At 36.7% G+C, this 19,376-nt stretch overlaps 1 protein-coding gene across 1 annotated transcript in view; it reads right to left on the bottom strand.

The window, feature by feature from the left end:
- The window catches only part of LRBA (LPS responsive beige-like anchor protein), a 769,624-nt gene that overhangs the window by 156,691 nt on the left and 593,557 nt on the right, over nt 1–19,376 (bottom strand). The window contains exon 48 of the mRNA XM_049905216.1: nt 3,682–3,834. Coding sequence (XP_049761173.1) covers nt 3,682–3,834 — 153 coding nt within the window. The remainder of the gene's footprint in view (nt 1–3,681; nt 3,835–19,376) is intronic.

Below are 19,376 nucleotides of genomic sequence, written 5' to 3'. Positions count from 1 at the left end.
GAGAATACCAGAAAGATGTTTACCAGTGTTCTATTGATTATGCTATGGCATTCAACTATGTGGATCATATCAAATTATGGATAACATTGCGAAGAATGGGAATTCCAGAACACTTAATTGTGCTTATGAGGAATCCGTACATGGATCAAGAGGCAGTCATTCGAACAGAACAAGGGGATACTGCATGGCTTAAAGTCAGAAAAGGTATGCATCAGGGCTGTATCATTTCACCATACCTATTCAATCTGTACACTGGGCAAATAATCTGAGAAGCTGGACTATATGAAGAACAACAAGGCATTAGGATTGGAGAAAAACTCATAAACATCTGCATTATGCAGATGACACAACCTTGCTTGCTGAAAGTGAGGAGGACTTGAAGCGCTTACTGATGAAGATCAAAGACCACAGCCTTCAGTATGGATTATGCCTCAACATAAAGAAAACAAAAATCCTCACAACTGGGCCAATAAGCAACATCATGATAAATGAAGAGACTGAGGTTGTCAAGGATTTCATTTTACTGGGGCCCACAATCAATGCCCATGGAAGCAGTAGTCAAGAAATCATTGCATTGGGCAAATCGGCTGTAAAAGATCTCTTTGAAGTGTTGAAAAGCAAAAGATATCACCTTGAGGACTAAGGTGTGCCTAACTCAAGCCATGGTATTTTCAATCCCCTCATATGCATGTGAAAGCTGGACAATGAGTAAGGAAGACCTAAGAAGATTTGGAACCTTTGAATTATGGTGTTGGTGAAGAATACTGAATATACCATGGACTGCCAGAAGAACAGACAAATCTGTTTTGGAAGAAGTACAGCCAGAATGGTCCTCCTAAGCAAGGATGGCAATGCTACATCTCACATACTTTGGACATATTATCAGGAAAGATAATGGAGGGTCAGCGAAAAGGAGGAAGGCCCTCAATGAGATGAACTGACACAGTGGCGCTAACAATGGGTTCAAGCATAGCAACAATTATGAAGATGGCACAAGACCGGGCAGTGTTTCATTTTGTTGTGCACAGGGTCGCTTTGGGTTGGAATCGACTCGACGGCACTTAACAACAACAATATTTAATAAAAACTTTTATTTAACTGGTGATTCAAAAGGTGCCGTTAAAAAAGGAAAAGGCAAGCCACAGACCAGGAGAAAAATATTTGCATAATATCTGTCAGATAAAGAACTTTTATTGAAAATATATAAAGATTTCTAACAACTCAATAAGAAAAAGATAAACAGCCCAATTAAAAAATGGGTAAAAGATCTGAATACATATCATCAAAAGACATATATAAATAGCAAATAAGCTTGTGAAAAGATGCGCAACATTACTAGTCATTAAGAAAAACCCGTTGCCATTGAGTTGATTCCAACTCATAGCAAATCAATAGGACAGAGTAGAATTGCCCCATAGGATATCAAGGCTGTAATCTTTAAGGAGGGAAACCCTGGTGGCATAGTGGGTAAGAGCTACAGCCGCTAACCAAGAGGCCAGCAGTTCAAATCCACCAGGTACTCCCTGGAAACTCTATGGGGCACTTCTACTCTGTCCTATAGGGTCGCTATGAGTCGGAATCGACTCGACGGCAACGGGTTGGGTTTGGTTTTTGGTTAATCTTTACGGGAGCAGACTGCCACGTCCTTCTCCCATGGAGTGACTGGTGGGTTCAAAACTGCCAATCTTTGGGTTAGCAGCTCAACTCTTAACCACTGCGCCACCAGGGGTCCTTACCATTAGTCATTAGGGAGATGTAAATTAAAATCATGGGATAGCTACTAAAATGGTTGAAATAAATAAGACTGACAATACCAAGTCTTGCCAAGGGGGAAAAACTGGAACCTCATCTATTGTACCATATGACCTAGGAATCTACCCAAGAGAAACAAAAACAAATGTCTACAGAAAGACTTGTATGCACATGTTCATAATAGCCCCAAACTGAATACAACTGAAATGCCCATCAACCGGTAAATAGAGAATAAGTGGTATACCCATGCAGTGGAATACTATGCAGCAACACAAAGTAATGAACTACTGATAAATGCAACATGGATGAATCTCAGAAACAGCACACAATGTGAAAGAAGTCTGGCACAAAAGAGACTATATATTGTGTGATTCCATTCACATAAAATTTCTTGAAAAGCAAAATCTAGAGATAGAATCAGCAGTTGCCTATGTCTGGGAGTGGGAGCAGAGACTGGTTGTAAACAGGCACCAAGGAGACTTTTTAGAGTGATACACATCTTCTAAAGCTGGTTTGTGGTGATGGTTATACAACTGTATAAATTTACTAAAGCTCATTAAATTGTACACTTAAAAAGGTGTGTATAAATTAAACCTCAATAAAGCTGTTTAAAAAATGTAGACAATCAGTGAAAGCAAATGAAAAAACCGTTGAATGAATGTACCTTCTATTCACTTCAGTGCACCCTTGGGGGAAAACACCACACAACTATATACACACAGTTAAAAGTTTGACATCTCCTTCAGTATCTTTCAGGGCTAACGTTCATTTTGGGCTCTCATTTTAATCACCGTCAGCTACTTGGAGTAAAGTGAAATGCAACGTACCATAAGGCCGTGACACAAGAATAATAAGAACCATCTGCCTACTGTAAGCCAGACAATGTTCTAGGTTTTCTGCATGCATAACTGCAATTCCATGCTCGCAATTTCCAAATTACAAATGAAGAAAACAAGGCTTGGAGAGGTTAAACGGCCTACAGTCCCCCAGGTATATGACTGATCCAGAACTGGGAAATACAGTCTAACTCCAAAACCTATGTTCTTTCCCCTCCTCTGCATTGCTTCTAGTAGACACAAAACATAAAATTTCAGTAGTAATGAGACTATAACTGGGGTCTAGAAGATTAAATTAGCTCGAAAGGTAATTTAAAACCAAAAGAAATGCCGATTAGAAAACCAGAATGTAGCAATTTTCCTCATTTAACTGTAAAATTAAAAAAAATAATCGATATAATTTATATTTCATTTTTAAAATAGAATATGGTAAAAATACACTTTTAGGAACTGAGAATAAAACTCCCTGATTCCAAACTTTTATGAAACTTAAGAGGAAGAAGAAAAGTCATACTGTTCTTCACAGAGAAATACAGAACCCATGTAACAGAGTACACTAAGGAGCCCATTAATGGTAGTAAAGGCTTGTTAGTAAGCACTATCATTACGGTGGTTTTATGTTGCTTTTTAATTTTGCTTTTATGTTTTCATATTCAAAATATTACGTGAAGATTTTCTTCAAAAGATAGGTACAGGATATAATTTGAAAATCTTGTTCCTATTACCAAAATGTGCAATGGTCTTACAAATTGGAACGCACAATTACGTTCCTTTCTTGGCAGGAGAAACCCATGTTTGAAAAAAGCATGGAATTCTAATTTCACTTGTAAGTGTCCCTTCTAAGATTGAATTATCATGGATGTATGAAAGGAACCTAAATTCTGCATAATACAATAAACCATTACACCTTTCAACTTTATGAATTTTTATAATCAAAGTATATAAAGAGATTCACAAACATTATATCATTTTCAGTTACCCTATCAACTACAGCTCCGTCCAGAAGAGCAAGGGTTAATGATCATACACCAACACTTGAAAGATCCTCTGAGAACAGACTCATGACAGACAGAGGGGACGATCACTATCTTACCAATCTGTTTATGCGAACAAATTCTTCTGAGGTTTTGGCCCAAGGAGGAAGTTCGACATCAGACACTACTGTCCCATCATCCATCACTCCAAGATTATAATTATTGACGTTGACAAACATCTCAGGGAGATAATAAAATTCAGGGATCAATTCCTATATAAAAATAAAAGATGACATCATATTATAAATTGTGGAATACTGAATAGATATTTAAAAAAGGGCCTAATCATTTCCCAATGCAGAAGAACAAAATAAACATAAGAAAATATTTTTCTTTTCATATCACAGCTCCATCATAAAGTTTTTATTAAGGGAGATCTTATCCAATGAAAATTAATTAATATCTTACTGGTTATAGTCTCTCTCAGGACACAACTCATAATCTCAAAATGCTTAACTAATTTGAGTAATACTGGAGGTTTGGCAAGACGTACATAGAGATTAAAAAACCATGTTATAATGATAACAGCAGGGTAAACTACATTTTCTATGAAGTATGTGGAATTTTTGCCAGAAAAACACCAGAATCTTTACAATATAAGCATTATTATGCCACTGGCTTTGTCCCTTCATCACCCAGGAAGAGAATTCATTATATATAATCATGGTTTAACAGGACTTTTTCCTCACATTTGAAAACATTCAGGTTTAGTTATAAGGTACTAACTCTGAAAAGATTAAAATTTATAATTAGTCTAGAAAAGGGCCTGCATAAGACACTGGGTAAATGAAATATACAACCTTAATAAGGATACTTTAAAAGCACATTTAATAAGCAGAAAAATGCAGACGGTTAGGCTTTTGTGTTCAATAAGCCCCGTGTATAACTATTTCAGAGGCCCTGCAGGATCAGACGCAAATCCAGTCTTGACATGGGTCAGTGGCTCAGTGGTCTCTCAGATCCCCCCTCAGGGCCAGCTACAGCAGGCCCAGCTTTCCAAATAGTTGAGTAAAATAGGGAGGTCATCAGATTTTGGACAAGGTCAGTATGAACTCGCCAGAGGAAAGACAAAAAAGATCCACAAGAATTAAGCTATTATCGCCTCCATCATCCATGTGAAATGCTGCTTGACTTTGAATGTATGTCCTTTGTTTACAATCACGATAATTAACTAAGCAGGGTAGAAATCAGCTTGTCCTCCAAATGCCTGACAAACACCTGATCGTGAGATTTGAAAAACAATTAAACTCAACATTTTTTTTTTTAAAAAAAGAATTCTGTTAAACTCTTGGCCATAAATGAAATTACACAGTGATCACACAAAAATATTAAGATTCTGATCTCCAAAAATGATGCATGTAAATCCAACTGACAAAAGGGAAAAAGGCAGGTGTGTGTTATTTTATTAAGCAAAACCCTATATCCATTTTGTCTGAGCTAATATTTATTCACTATATTTTTTATGAGCCAGGTACTAACATAATCGTTTAATAAACCTTATTAAGTACAGCCAGAATGCTCCTTAGAAGCAAGGATGGCAAGACTTCATCTCATGTACTTTGTATATGTTGTCAGGAGGGACCAGTCCCTGAAGAAGGACACACCATGCTTGGTAAGGTAGGCGGTCAGCGAAAAAGAGGAAGACTGAATGAGATGGATTGACACAGGGGCTGCAACAATGGGCTCAAACACAGCAACAATTATGAGGATGGCACAGGACCAGGCAGTGTTTCGTTCTGTAGCACATAGGGTTGTGATGGGTCAGAGCCAACTCGATGGTGCCTAACGACGACAACCATATCATATTTAATTCTTGCAACAACTTTACAAGGTAAACTATCATCGCCATTTTAAAAATGAACTAAGGTTCAAAGAGATTAAGTAATTTCATCAAGGTTACAAAGCTAATATGTGATAAATTTGGAACCTGGACAAGGTTTTATCTATCTCTAAAGGCATTATTTTATTAAGCCTATGCCCTTAATCATAAAATAAGCATGGGTTCTACTTATATCAGTTTTAGTGAGCTACTTATAAAGTACACACAAGTATAAACATTTGAAATTAAGTTTTTAACATATGTTCTCGGTGATTTAAAAAAAAAAACAAAGCACATAAATTTTTAATTCTGTCATAATAGAACTGGTACTGCTGAAAGAAAAAAAATACATACATATACATTATAAACACACATATATATGTATATAAACCAAAACCCGTTGCCATCATGCTGATTCTGACTAATAGAGCAGAACTGCTGCATAGGGTTTCCAAGGAGCCGCTGGTGGATTTGAACTGCTGACCTTTCGGTTAGCAGCCAAGCTCTTAACCACTGTGCCACCAAGGCTCCATATATGTATACAGTAGTATTTATTATATGAGTATAATTAATTCAAACAGAAAAATTAAAAAAATATGTTGTAATTATTTAGCCAAATATAAAGATAAGTAACTTCATAGCTTTGTATTATTAATTTGTTTTAGTGTGCCTTTAATAAATTTCTGATTTTGAGGAATTTTACCAATGTGTTTTATTTTCACTTCAAATTCCTCATGCTAATGTAGAGGACTGTCACATGGAGAACTACAATTCTCCAGGTCTTCTTTTACAACAAGGTGGGAGAGTCGTACTTTCCTTGTTTATTCAGAACAAAAAGCAGCGTTCAGACTTAATACTAACTCTTTAATTTCAATAATATTCACATCTCCACCTCCAAACCCCATGAATAGTAACTTAAAAGGGATTCCTTGGGGTGTGGAAAGGAGGAAGGGTTCCTCAAAACCAATCTAAAAAAGAAAAATGGCTTTTTGTCTTTGGCAAAGAAAGAAGAAAGACCAAGAGTGAACTGAAATTAAAGGGGGAGAGCAGAAAATAAGTCAGTACTCACATTTTATTTACTCCCTAACTTGCTTACATTTCCACGTTAGTCTCATCCCAATACTGCCAGGTTGACGATCCACTGATGTTACCAGCTGACCAGTTGCCATATAGTGGATTCTAACTCATGGCAGGCCCATGTGTGTCAAGAGTAGGACTGTGCTCCACAGGGTTTTCAATGGCTGATTTTTCTGAAGTAGGTTGCCAGGCCTTTCTTCTGAGGTGTCTCTGGATGGACTTGAACCTTCAACCTTTTGGTTAGCAGCTGAGCATGTTAACCATTTGTATCAGTCAAGGACTAGGTTAGGCCTAACCAAGGAATACCAATATTTGCCTAACATATTTCACACTGTCCTTGTACTCAGAAATCCTTAATAGCTTTCCATTATCTCAAGAGGAATAGAAGGTAGAATGGGGGTAGAAAGTTGGGAAAAGGGGAAGAGGGCAGGAAGGGTTAGTATTCTTCAGACTATTGTCTAGTATCCTCTTTCTATATACTATATTACTTACTACAGCTTTCATATCAAAAGTAAGGCTTTTGCCAGTGTGGTTACCACCCGGCACAGGTTTCTTCATACTCAGTTGGTTAAATAAAACTGGCAAACACATATAAAGTGATTAGCATTGGAATGGTACAAAATGGGTAGTAAAAAAATATTCATACCTAGAGACCATGGAAGGAGCCCTGGTGGTGCAGTGGTTAAGCACACAGCTGCTAACCTAAAGTTCCGCAATTCACACCCACCAGACACTCTACAGGAGAAAGATGAGGAAGTTGGCTTCTGTAAAGACTTATAGCCTTGGAAACCCTATGGATGGTTCTTCTCTGGCCTACAGGATCACTTTATCTAGAGCAAGCCTTGCAAGCAGGAATGGAATAACTGACTTTTTGCAGAAATTATCATAAAAATAAAGTCTTCCATCTCTCTAACATATATCACCAGATGTATGATTTTGTAAATTTTCTTCTATTTGTCAATTTACTGAGGTTACTAGAGAAATTGACAAAAACTTATTTGCTCAACACACAAATGGTCTCCACTGGTTCTTTTACAAGTACTAAATTGAATTAACAAGCCCAGTTTAAACAAATTTGCTATGAATTTAAAGTATTTGCTACTCTCTAATTGACAGTTTACTCTAAATATAAGTTCACTTAACTAGATATTAGATGGAATAAAAATATATATTAAAACAAACAAGACAATGTTAATAAATGAGATGAAGGAGATCATTTTAAACTAAATCTCACTAGATTAAACTTTCAGCTATACATTTCTATTTGTGTTATAGATTGAATTGTGTCCCCCCCAGAATGTGTGCCAATTTGGCTAGGCCATGATTCCTAATATTGTATGGCTGTCCTCCACTTTGTGATCTGATGGAATTTTCCTATGTGTTGTAAATCCTAACCTCTATGACGTTAATGAGGCAGGATTAGAGTCGGTTATGTTAATGAGACAGGATAACCTACAGGACTAGGTTATATCTCGATCAAGCTCTTTTGAGATATAAAAAAAGAGAGAATTGAGCAGAGAAGAGAGGGGAAGAGAGGGAACTCTTATAACCATGAAAGAAGAGCCAGGAGCAGAATGAGTCCTTTAGACCCAGGGTCCCTGCACTGAGAAGCCCCCAGGCACTGAGAAGCCCCCAGACCAAGGGAAGATTGATAACAAGGACCTTCTCCCAGAGCCGACAGAGAAAGAAAGGATTCTCCTGGAGCTGGTGCCCTGAATTCGGACTTCTAGCCACCTAAACTGTGAGAGAATAAGTATCTGTTGTTAAAGCCATCCACTGGTGGCATTCCTGTTATAGCAGCACTAGATAACTAACACAGACTGGAAGGGAGGTAATAACTCATCAGTCTCCATTTTATTACCATAGATTTTATTTACTACTTTTTTTTCCAAAAGATAGATGTCCTGTAAATTTTGTGCAATGGACATTGTAAGAATATTTCAAATTAATGCTTAAAACTTTATTAATCAAAAAATAGAGAAAGGACTTAAATATACATTTCTCCAAATGCAAATGGAGCATATGAAAAGATGCTCAGCATCACCTAAAATCTGTTGGAATGAATTGGGAAATGCAAATCAGAACAATGAGATATTATTTCACTCCTACTAGGATGGCTATTAGCATAAAAATGGAAAATAACAAATGTTGGTAAGGACATGGGTAAATTAAAACTCTTGTCCAATGTGGGATGTGGGAATGTAAAATGGTGCCCTCACTGTGGAAAACAAAAAGTTACATTACCATATGACCCAGCAATTCAACTTCTAGGCATATACTCAAAAGAATAGAAAGCAGGGCTCAAACAGATACTTGTACCATATTGTTACACAAATAACATGCACCTTCTAAGTTTGTTTGTCAACTACTCCTCCCCTGCTCCCCCCCGCCCCGTATTTCGTAATTGTGTTATGCTAATTTTTTTTACAACCTGTTAAAAAAAACAAGCAAAGCAGCCCTTAAGATAATACCATGTGGAGGAAGGGAGCGTTGGCAGACAAACGCAGAAAGCATGCACTATCTGTGTAAAAATACAGTACACCAATGTTCACTGCAGCATTATCTACAATAGCCAAAAGGTTGAAACAACCCAAGTGTCCATGAACAGATGAATGGGTAAACAAACTGCAGCAGATATATACACAATGGAATATTATTCAGCCACAAAAAAAGGGATGAAGTTTTGATAGGTACCAGGACATGGATGAACACTGAAAATATTATGTTAAGTGAAGTAAGTCAGACACAAAAGGACAAATATTGTATGAACCCACTTATATATCAAGAGTAGGCAAATTCAAAGGGACAGAAATAGATTAGTGGTTACCAAGGCCTGGAGGTGGGTGGGGGAGGAATGAGAAGTTATTGTTTAATGGGTATACAGCACCTGCTTGGGGTGAAAAAAAATTAAAACTTTATTAATAAAAAATTAAGCTTAAATCTCCCTTGAAATTTGTCAAGATATGAATTTGTGTTTCCCTTTCTTTATTTTTACTCCCCTCCCCATGCTTCCAGAAAGGAGTTTGCCATTTCCTTCCTCAAAGACATTTTCAGGGTCTAGAGCAGAGGTCTCTTGAAAGACATTCTTCTCTTCTGTCTTTTGTGAAAGTCTGAGCATACAGAGGAGATTATGTAAGGTGTCCGGGAGGAGGAATGTCAAGAGGCAGTATTTTTTAAGAGTCAGAAGCAGAAGAATTGACCTAATAATTTCTCCAAGATGGAGGGAGGTTTCTCAAAATCTGTAGAAATGTGTAGCAAGCTTTCTTTCAGCCGGGGGTGGGAGGGGGGGAAGGGAGGGACGTGATGAAGAGGTTAGGCTAGAACCTAGGGAATGAAGATCAGGGTTACTGCTTGTCTGTAGCATGCCTTTGTATGAGCTGCCCTGAGGGAACTCTGCTGGGAAGTAGAATACAGGTTACATTTCAGTTCTTATTCCTTCCCTCGCTCAAGTGCCCTTACGTAGAAAACAACAACTGTACGTGGTGGTCCCATGCATGGTACACTTAGGGAAAACTAACCACTGGCACCAGGGCTTTGGCATCAGCAAATATTTCTTATTCTGAGCTTGGTATAATAAGTTGAACTGCCTTCAAAAGATCATGTGACTTAACCAACAAGGATATGGCTGGTGACCAAGATATAATGAAGATGTGAGGGTTAATTTTCTATGTACCATATAAACCTGGATTCTCATTCAAGTCTTGGGAAAAGGAGGCCCCCAATTCTGTCTATACCTTTTATGATTATCATTAAATCCCCCACCAGCATAATATGAGGAAGGTTTGAATATAGATTGTGACATTTCTTGCACACTTGGTTAGTGGTTATGAATTTATCTCTATTTCATTAATGATAAAAACTTATCACAATATATTAACTGATTAGGCTTGTAGGGAACAAAATGATAGGGAGAATTCAGTAAGGACAGAAATAGAATACAGTGTTCCCCTTTTATTAAAAAATAAAGTGTATAAGATGTTCCTCTTATTTAAATGATTAGTTGATTAAAGCCTTAGGTAGATATGAAGAGTGATGTAACATATTATAGAAAGTATTGGTTTAGTCGTTACTCTGCAGAGAACTTGTTAGGGTTTGAGATATGAAGTGGGGATGTTTTATTTTTCCCCTACGGAACAGAGATCTAAAATGGTAAATAAGAGTAAAAGGATACATTTATTAAGTGCAAATAGGTTGTAGGAACAAACAATATTCTAGTAGTTCAAACGGGAAAATGATGTCTAAACATTGAAGTGGCCAGTGAAAGCTTTAGGGAAAAGAACCGATACACTAATACAGCACTTATCTCACTATACTGTAATTGTCTGTTTGCTTGTATCTCTCTCTAAATTGAACACTTCGTGAGACTGGGGACTTTAGTATCTTGTCTATCACCACATCCCCAAAGCCTAGACATAGTGTGTGACACATATTATGCATTCAGTAAAAACCTGTTAAATCAATGATGGAAATGGTATTTAAACTCAAAGATAAATAAAGCAGAGAGAAAGATTAGAAAACTTCTGAGAAGGGGAATATCTTAAGAAAGATGCAGAGACTGAAATATGTACATGATTTGTTTCCAATGAGCAATGAAGAACAATTTAGATAGGACTATATACAAGGGGGAGGAGCCCTCGTGGTGCAGTGGTTAAAAGCTCAGTTGCTAACCAGAAGGTCGGCAGTTTGAATCCATCAGCCGCTCCTTGGAAATTCTATGGGACAATTCTACTATGTCCTACTGGGTCACTGTGAGTTAGTCTTGACTCGACGGCAATAGCTTTGGTTTGGGGTTTATATATAAGGGGGAGTCCCTGGGTGGTGCAAACAGTTAATGCAACAGGCTGTTAACCGAAACATCAGAGGTTTGAGACCACCCAGAGGTGCCCAGGAAGAAAGGCCTGAAGATATATTTCCGAAAAATCAGCCACTGAAAACCCTGTGGAGCACAGTTCTACTCTGACACACATGGGTCGCCATGAGTTGGAATCAACTCAATCACAGCTGGTTGGATATACGAGGGACAGCAGATAAATCTGGAGAAGATAGGGTCAAACTGTGGAAAGTCTTGAATGCCAGACTATGATGTTTAGCCTTTTTACATATGAAAAAAAAAATACTTTTTTTCTGTTAGGAAATTTTTTTAAAGAACATGAATTCAAAATAGTGTAAATGTTTCAAAGAAGTTAACACAGAACAGAGTGCTCATATTGTAAAAAAGGACATTATTAAATAAGCACAATTAAATTAGTAAGAGAGTGAGTATATATGCTTAAAACATATTATAATCTCATTACAAGGAAATCTGCATAAATAAATTTGTGGATGAGAGTTTAATACCATCTTAGTTAAAATAAATAGGCTTAACCCAACTGAGGTATATCAGTACATGACAAAAAAAATAAGTATACATACAGCCTAAATTTTACTGTGGTTGATGATAACATTCAAGTTAGAAAATAGAATTTTATCTTAATCCTAAAAGCGTCTTCCCAAGAACCATGCTTTTAATGTAACACCAAATACTGCGGTTCAAAATTATCTCTTCTGACAGACGAAATGTAGTAAACAGAGTCAAAGATTATGTCTTCCTACTACTTTTAATGCACATTTACAAAGGGAAGTGTGTTTTATATTCATTAGACCAGAACGTTCAGCTCTGGATAGAAAACACATGTTCAGCAATTCTTAAAAACATCAGCGGGAAATGATAAGTAAACAACACTGACAGAAGACAGAGATATTTACAATTTACATTTTCTTCTGACTTGCTGACAATAATTTTAATCTCTATCACTTATTAGGCAGATGGCTCTTAGAGGCAGGTAACATAGTCAAAAATGTAGTCTATCATCTCCTAAAATAAAAATTTGAAAGGTTCAACCAGAGGTTATACCACAGTTCAGGATAAGCTCACTGCTTTGATCACAAATCCCAAGGCTTTCACAGCACAGTGACAAGGATTGGTTATGACCACACATAGGCTTTCGTGTTTTTTGTTAAGGTATGAGCCCCACTGCTATGAATGGCCTGAGCAGCCTGGCTGTATGGTTCTTCTTCTAATAGCCAATTCTGTCCACTGAACTAGAGCTTTGATTGGCAAAGGATGGGAAAGCAAAATCTTAGCTTTTATACAATAGAAAAATAATATATTTTATGAAAGAAAAAACCCTCCAAAATAACCTTTCTTAAGGAACAAAAAAGAGTTAATGAACATTATGAAAAATAATAATGACCAAGTTCTGATATATTTTAAATTTTGGGTGTTTATTTTTTTAACTCATAGATCAGAAAAACTTAAAAAAAAAAAAAAATTGACTACAGGCAAGTACCCTAAGTTATACCTACAATAATCATTTTATATGGACTGCATATGTGAAAGTTTTTGAACTGATGTTTAAATTTAGTTTCTCCTTATTTAACAGGCAAAATGCTATTTTTTTCTTTGATAAAAGAAAAGCCTAACAGCAATTTTAAAACCGGAGAAAGAAAAAAATTGACTACAGGTCAAGCACCCTAAGATGTACCTACGATAATCATTTTATATGGACTGCATATGTGAAAGTTTTTGAACTGATGTTTAAATTTAGTTTCTCCTTAACAGACAAAATGCTATTTTTTTTTTCTTTGATAAAAGAAAAGCCTAACAGCAATTTTAAAACTGGAGAAAGAAAAAAAATCTATAATCATTCTAGGCAGACCCAATAAATATTGTCTGTTTTGGGACATTACAGATACGTCATTTCAAATGTATTAAAATAAGGAAAAATCATGGGTTACAAGCCAAGAGATAATACTCTATTTCAACGTGATGTGGTGGAGAGAGTAATTGGGTTTGAGTTCTGTCTGTTCAACTTATTGGCCACATGGCCTTAAATTAATTTAATTTCTGTGACCCTTACTCATCTCAATTACCCTTTCTAAATCACAGGGTTGTTGTGAGGCTCATATGAGATAACACAGAATTCTACATAATCAGAAACATTATTATTTTTTTAATTATAATTATCACTAACATGGAACCTGATAAAAACCTCAAATTACAGGTTCAACTTGCACAATGCTTAAAGCCAACAGGCCACTCACTGAATTATGTCTATTCATAAAGATGTTTAACCAAATTTACTTGTTAAAATAAACTATGCCCACAAAAATATTGGGGACGTCAAAATTCCTACTAAATAAGTATCATATTTAAAACAAATTTATTATTTTTTTATTAGTAATGACAGGTAGGGTTTAACATGTCTCACTTTATGATGAATACCCTCAATATTTTAGAGTTCTCTTTTCTGCTTTCAACACATTTTTCACTTCCGTATTGGCACTAGACATCTTCCTTGGGACTTCTGGTGTTCTAGGTTCCCTAACCTTCAAGGAAATTATATTTTGGGAAGAGATAACATACATTAATAATGCTCACCTTAAATCCTTTCTGGAGAAAGTTATAAAACACATACAAACTTTTATGTATATATATTTTGGTTTTTTATAGAGAGAGAGACACACACACACACACATTCTGCTGTGACTACGGGAGGAAAACAGTTGATATCAGTGTCTAGGAACATATTAATGAACATTTTTTACATCTTTTTAATTGGAAAAAATATCATCACTCAAAAGACAAATCACACCTGATGTATTCATTTTTATAATTAGGGAAGATTTGTGAACTTTTTCCAAGTACTTTAAAAGTTCTTTTTATCAGCACTGTGTATAGATAGCATAAGAAAAATATTCAGTATTTCAAGTAATTTTTGTGAAAGAACAAAAAGTGACTCACTGTAGGCCTAAGAGTACAAACTTGAATATTAAAAAAAAATTACTACATGGGTTCACCCTTTAGCCTACTGATAAATGAAGAAGAAAAGAACTAAAAACATGTGGTTAAATTAACAAGTCTGTAAGTAAACACAAGGATGAGCAGATATATACTTGAGTTAGGGTGTAAGTATGTTACATTGTTAAGAGAGAGGTAAGATAGCTTGAGCTCATTCTTATATGGATATGAGTGAGTGGCACAGAGGGAGGGAGAATGATGGAAAAAGAGGGGCTGGCAAAGAAAAAGAAATGGAGGAGGACATAAGCTAGAAATAAACAAGGGCTATATGGAAAATAGTAAGATTTTAATTTTACTTTCTTTTAGTATTTCAAAATTCTAAATTGTTAAAAAATACATCTGAAAACAGGAAGAATAAACAATGAAAATATTTTTACTAAGAAAATAAAACTAGCAAATCATAAAGTTTGAGTTGTCCTTAAAAACAGACGAATAAAAACCAAGCGGGATCAGAAATATATCTCCGGCAATTATGTGCTACTAACTGTAGCTAAACACTTTTTTATAAACAGCCCTAATGCTGATGCTATCAGCATCCGTGGAATGTATTAACGTTGTAGAAGACACGCTGCTAGGGAAAAAAGGAACCTAATTTATCTTCGAATCGTAGGCTCCTGGGATTTGTGAGGTAGTAGAGGGCAAGTCAAAGGTCTCATGTTTCACAAATCTCACAAGACACAAATAAAAGTGTTCCATGATCACCGCCATTTTCCATTATTATTTACCATACATGTGCACACTCATAATTTTCAAACTAAAGTCATTTTATATTACAGCATGGTCATTTATTTTTAAAAATGTTACTTAGAATCTCTTAGGGTTTAATGCATTCTATTTATTTAAATGAGAGAGGTGTGGAAGATACTTTACTCACCCTTAATAGAAATTATACATTAATCATTAACAACACACAATTAATTATAAGGTAGGGTTTTTAACTGAGTATCCAAGACACGACTTGTGAGGAGACGTCCACATAGGCTTGTTTTTATAAAGCTATAAACTGTAAGAACTTAACCTGTATTACCTGTAAAAATGTACAAAACTTAATTATTAACAACTCTTGGTCAGCAGATGCCATTCAGCTACCAGTTGTCTTAAGAACAGAAAAGATCTCCCTAAAATATTAGGTGTTAGGCGTCCTGTTGTAGGTGGAGCACGTACTCCTTTGGGTTTTAATGTCCCCTTCTGGCTGAGATGGCCAGACACTCTCTTCTTTCTCCTCAAACTAACTCTTTCTTTTTTTCCCAGGCTCCTTCACTGACTCCTCTTCTTCCTGGCTTCTTTTACTTTACTCATTCTTTCAATAAACACTTAAAAAAAAAAAACCAAAAAACACTTACTGAGTGTTAACTAAATATAAAGCACAATTCTAAATGCTAAGATTACAAAGTGAACAAAACAAAAAGTCCCCACCTTCAATTTACAGAGCTCAAGTGGCAGTAGTGGGTAAGTGCTACGGCTGCTAACCAAAAGGTTTTTTTCAGTTCAAATCTACCAGCCACTCCTTGGAAACCCTATGAGACAGTTCTATTCTGTCCCATAGGGTTACTATGAGTCGGAATTGACTGGACGGCAATAGGTTTGGTTTTTGTTTTGTTTTTTTTTAGTGGCGCAGTGGTTAAGAGCTTGACTGCTAGCCAAGAGGTCAGCAGTTTGAATCCACCAGCCACTCCTTGGAAACCCTATGTTGTAGTTCTTTCTGTCCTATAGGGTTGCTATGAGTCGGAATCAACTTAACAGCAACAGGTTTGGTTTGCCCTCTTTTTTTTTTTTTTTGAGTGAGGGAGAAAAACAAAATAAACATGCTAATATATACATATCATGCCAAACAGTGGCAGACACTATGTGGAAAAATTAAACAGGATAAAGAGACAGAGAATGATGGGGGCCAGAAGTAGTGTTAATTTACAAAGGGTGTTCAGGGAAGGCTACTCTGAAGAGGTGACACTAGAACAGAGACATGAACGAAAGAAGGGAGTAAACCAAGCAAATATCTGGGAAGAAAGCGGTTCAGGCAGACATACATTATTTCCAAAATCACCAAAACAGGAATATGCTTGGCATTTTTGCTGAGGAACAACAACAAAAAAAAAGGCAATTGAGGCTTTAGTAGAGTAAGAGAGAAGAATCCGAGAGGCAACCAGATAACACAGGATGATGGTGGCTACAGTAAGGACTAGTACTTTGTTCTACGTGAAATGAGAAGTCATTGGATGGATTTGCACACAAGAATATAACCTGATTTACAATATAAAAAGATTACTACTGCTACTGATAGAAAAAGCACCCAATGGGAGAAGAACTGAAGTGAGAAATTAGTCATTTGGGCTACAGTGTTAGTGATGTAGGTAGTAAAAATGGGTCAAATTCTGGATATACAGTGAAGATTCTGAAGATGGGATGTGGGAGGGTGTGTGAAAGGAAGAATCAAAGATTCTAAACTTCTGGTTTGCGCAAACTGGGTAAACAGTGATGTCTTTTATTGATACGGGGCGTATCGGGGGGACAGGCACCAACTTTTTTTGGTGGGAAGGGTAAAAGGAGAATCCAGGGTTTGACATTGGACATGTTCACTTTAAGATGTCTATAAACGTTCAAAAGGAGCTACATATACGAATCTGGAATTCAGAGAAGAACTGTGAGACAAGAGGTGATCACCTAAGTAACAAGTGTAGAAAAAGAGGCAGTCTAAAGACTTAGCCTTAAGGTACTACAACAACTCAGGGGATAAAAAGAAGATAATCCAGTAAAGGAGCCTAAAAAAGGGTAAAAAGATAGGAGAGGTTTATATTTCTTAAATCAAGTTACAAGACGGGTTAATTGTGTCAGTGATGCTGACAGACCCAGTAGGATGAGAACTGAAGATTTATCACTGCGTTTAAGAACGTGAAAGTGGACAACCAATGACTTTGTTAACACTGGTTTCAATAAAGCAGTAGAGAAGAAAATCTTGATTACATTGGGCTCGAGTCAAGGAGGGCTGACAAAGTGGAGACCTAAAAAACAGACAACTCTTTTGAGGAGTTCAAGATAAGTATCACCTATTTTTTTTTTATTTTTATTATAAGGAGTGCTGATGGTGCAATGGTTAAGTGCTTGGCTCTAACTGAAAGGTCGGTGGTTTGAACCCACCAGCCGCTCTGAGGGAGAAAAGACCTGGCGACCTACTCTCGTAAAGATTAACTCTCGTAAAGATTACAGCCTAGCAAACCCTGTGGGGCAATTCTACTCTGTCCTGTAGGGTCGCTATGAGTCAGGATCGACTCAAGGGCATACGACAACCACCGTATCATTTATAATTCTCTCTTCCTCTGCCAGTGACACTCTTCTGAAGTTTAGGTTCTAATTTTCAACTAGTAGTTACTCTGGTTAATCTGAAAACATACCAGCTTATCGAAAACTGAATTCACACATTGACTCTACAAACGTGCTTCATTATAATCACCCAGGCACCCTGTATAAAGAATCATCTTTATATCTTCCTGTCCCTTATGGTCAAGCAATTGCCAAATCCAGGAGAATTATTATTTTTTAAATATGGCAAACACATATGTAACAAATCTTGTCATTTCAACATTCTTCATGCGTATAATTCAGAAACATTAATTATGTTTATTATGGGGTTTAACTATCACCATTATCCATTCCCAGATTTTCCCATCACCCTTCAGAGAAGCTCAGTGTCCCCCAAGCAATGAGTTCCCGTATTCCCCTCCCTCCCACGTACCCCTGATAACCACTAATAAACTCTGGTCTCTACTGTTCTAGATATTTCATGTAAGTGGGATCATGTAATATTTGTCCTTTAGTGTCTGACCTGGGGCCCTGCTGGCATAGTGGTTAATCATTCAGCTGCTAACCAAAAGGTTGGCAGTTCAAACTCACCAGCTGCTCTTTGGAAACCCTACGGGGCAATTCTACTCCATTCTATAAGGTCACTATGAGTCACAACCGACTTGATGGCAGTGTTTTTTGTTTTGTTTTTTACATATCTGACTTATTTCACTCAGCATAATGTTTTCAAGGTCCATCCATGTTGATGCATGTATCAGGACTTCATTTCTCTTTGTGGTGGAATAATGCTAATTTAAATAAGTGTGTTCTGGGGATTTTATTTCACCTCTCATACTAAGTTTTCCGCCTGAAGGCAGAGTGTTAGATTCCCATGCCCTAACTAAATGGGCTCTTTCTTCTGTTTTCTCTACACAAATGCCCAAGTACACTTTAAGTTCTCCCTTCTTTTTCATCTCACAAGATGAATTAATCAACAAATCATAATAATTATTACTTTCTAAGTATGTCTAACTGTATGGGGCAGTAATAATCTGTCCTATAGGGTTGGTATGAGTTGGAATCGATTCGACAGCAATGGGGTTTTTTTTTTTAAGTATGTCCTAAATTCATCCACATCTCTCTAGCCCCATTTCCACTATGACTTTAGCCTCCACTGCCTCTTCTAATTACTTTAACAACTTACCAACTACTTCCACTTTTGCCCATAGTGTCATACGTATTCAAACACCAAACACAGTCATCTCATAAAACCACAGAATAAGTATGTTCCTGTCTCCCCACTACCCCCAGGATGAAGCCAACCTCCTCAACAACCCTTTGTCTAGTAATAGAGACTGCTGTACTAAAGCCTGCTTTGCAAGGCCTCTCATCATTGGCTCTGGGTTTCCTCTTTCCTCTCCCTCTCCTTAGATGCAGTACCTGTGAGCCCATAAGGCGTCTACTATACCACACTACAGGAACTTGTTTTATTGTCAGTATTTCCTCAAGTGTGAAGGTTCAATGAAGGCAAGGGCTGTGCTGACTTGGTGCTATATCACAACCAGAAACTGGCAGTGTATAATGTCAATTGAAATTAAAAAAAATTTTTTTAAATAAATGCTACCTGAGCATTTCTTCAAACGTTTACTATAATTTTACTTTCAGCATAGGTTATTATTTTAGTAGGAGCCCCTGGGTGGTACAAACGGTTAAGTGCTCAGTTATGAGCCAAAAAAAAAAAA

This window comes from Elephas maximus, chromosome 13, assembly GCF_024166365.1.
Source record: "Elephas maximus indicus isolate mEleMax1 chromosome 13, mEleMax1 primary haplotype, whole genome shotgun sequence".
In the NCBI taxonomy this organism is placed as follows: domain Eukaryota; kingdom Metazoa; phylum Chordata; class Mammalia; order Proboscidea; family Elephantidae; genus Elephas; species Elephas maximus.
Note: the sequence above shows the minus strand (reverse complement) of the source record. Positions and strands in the feature narration are given on the sequence as shown.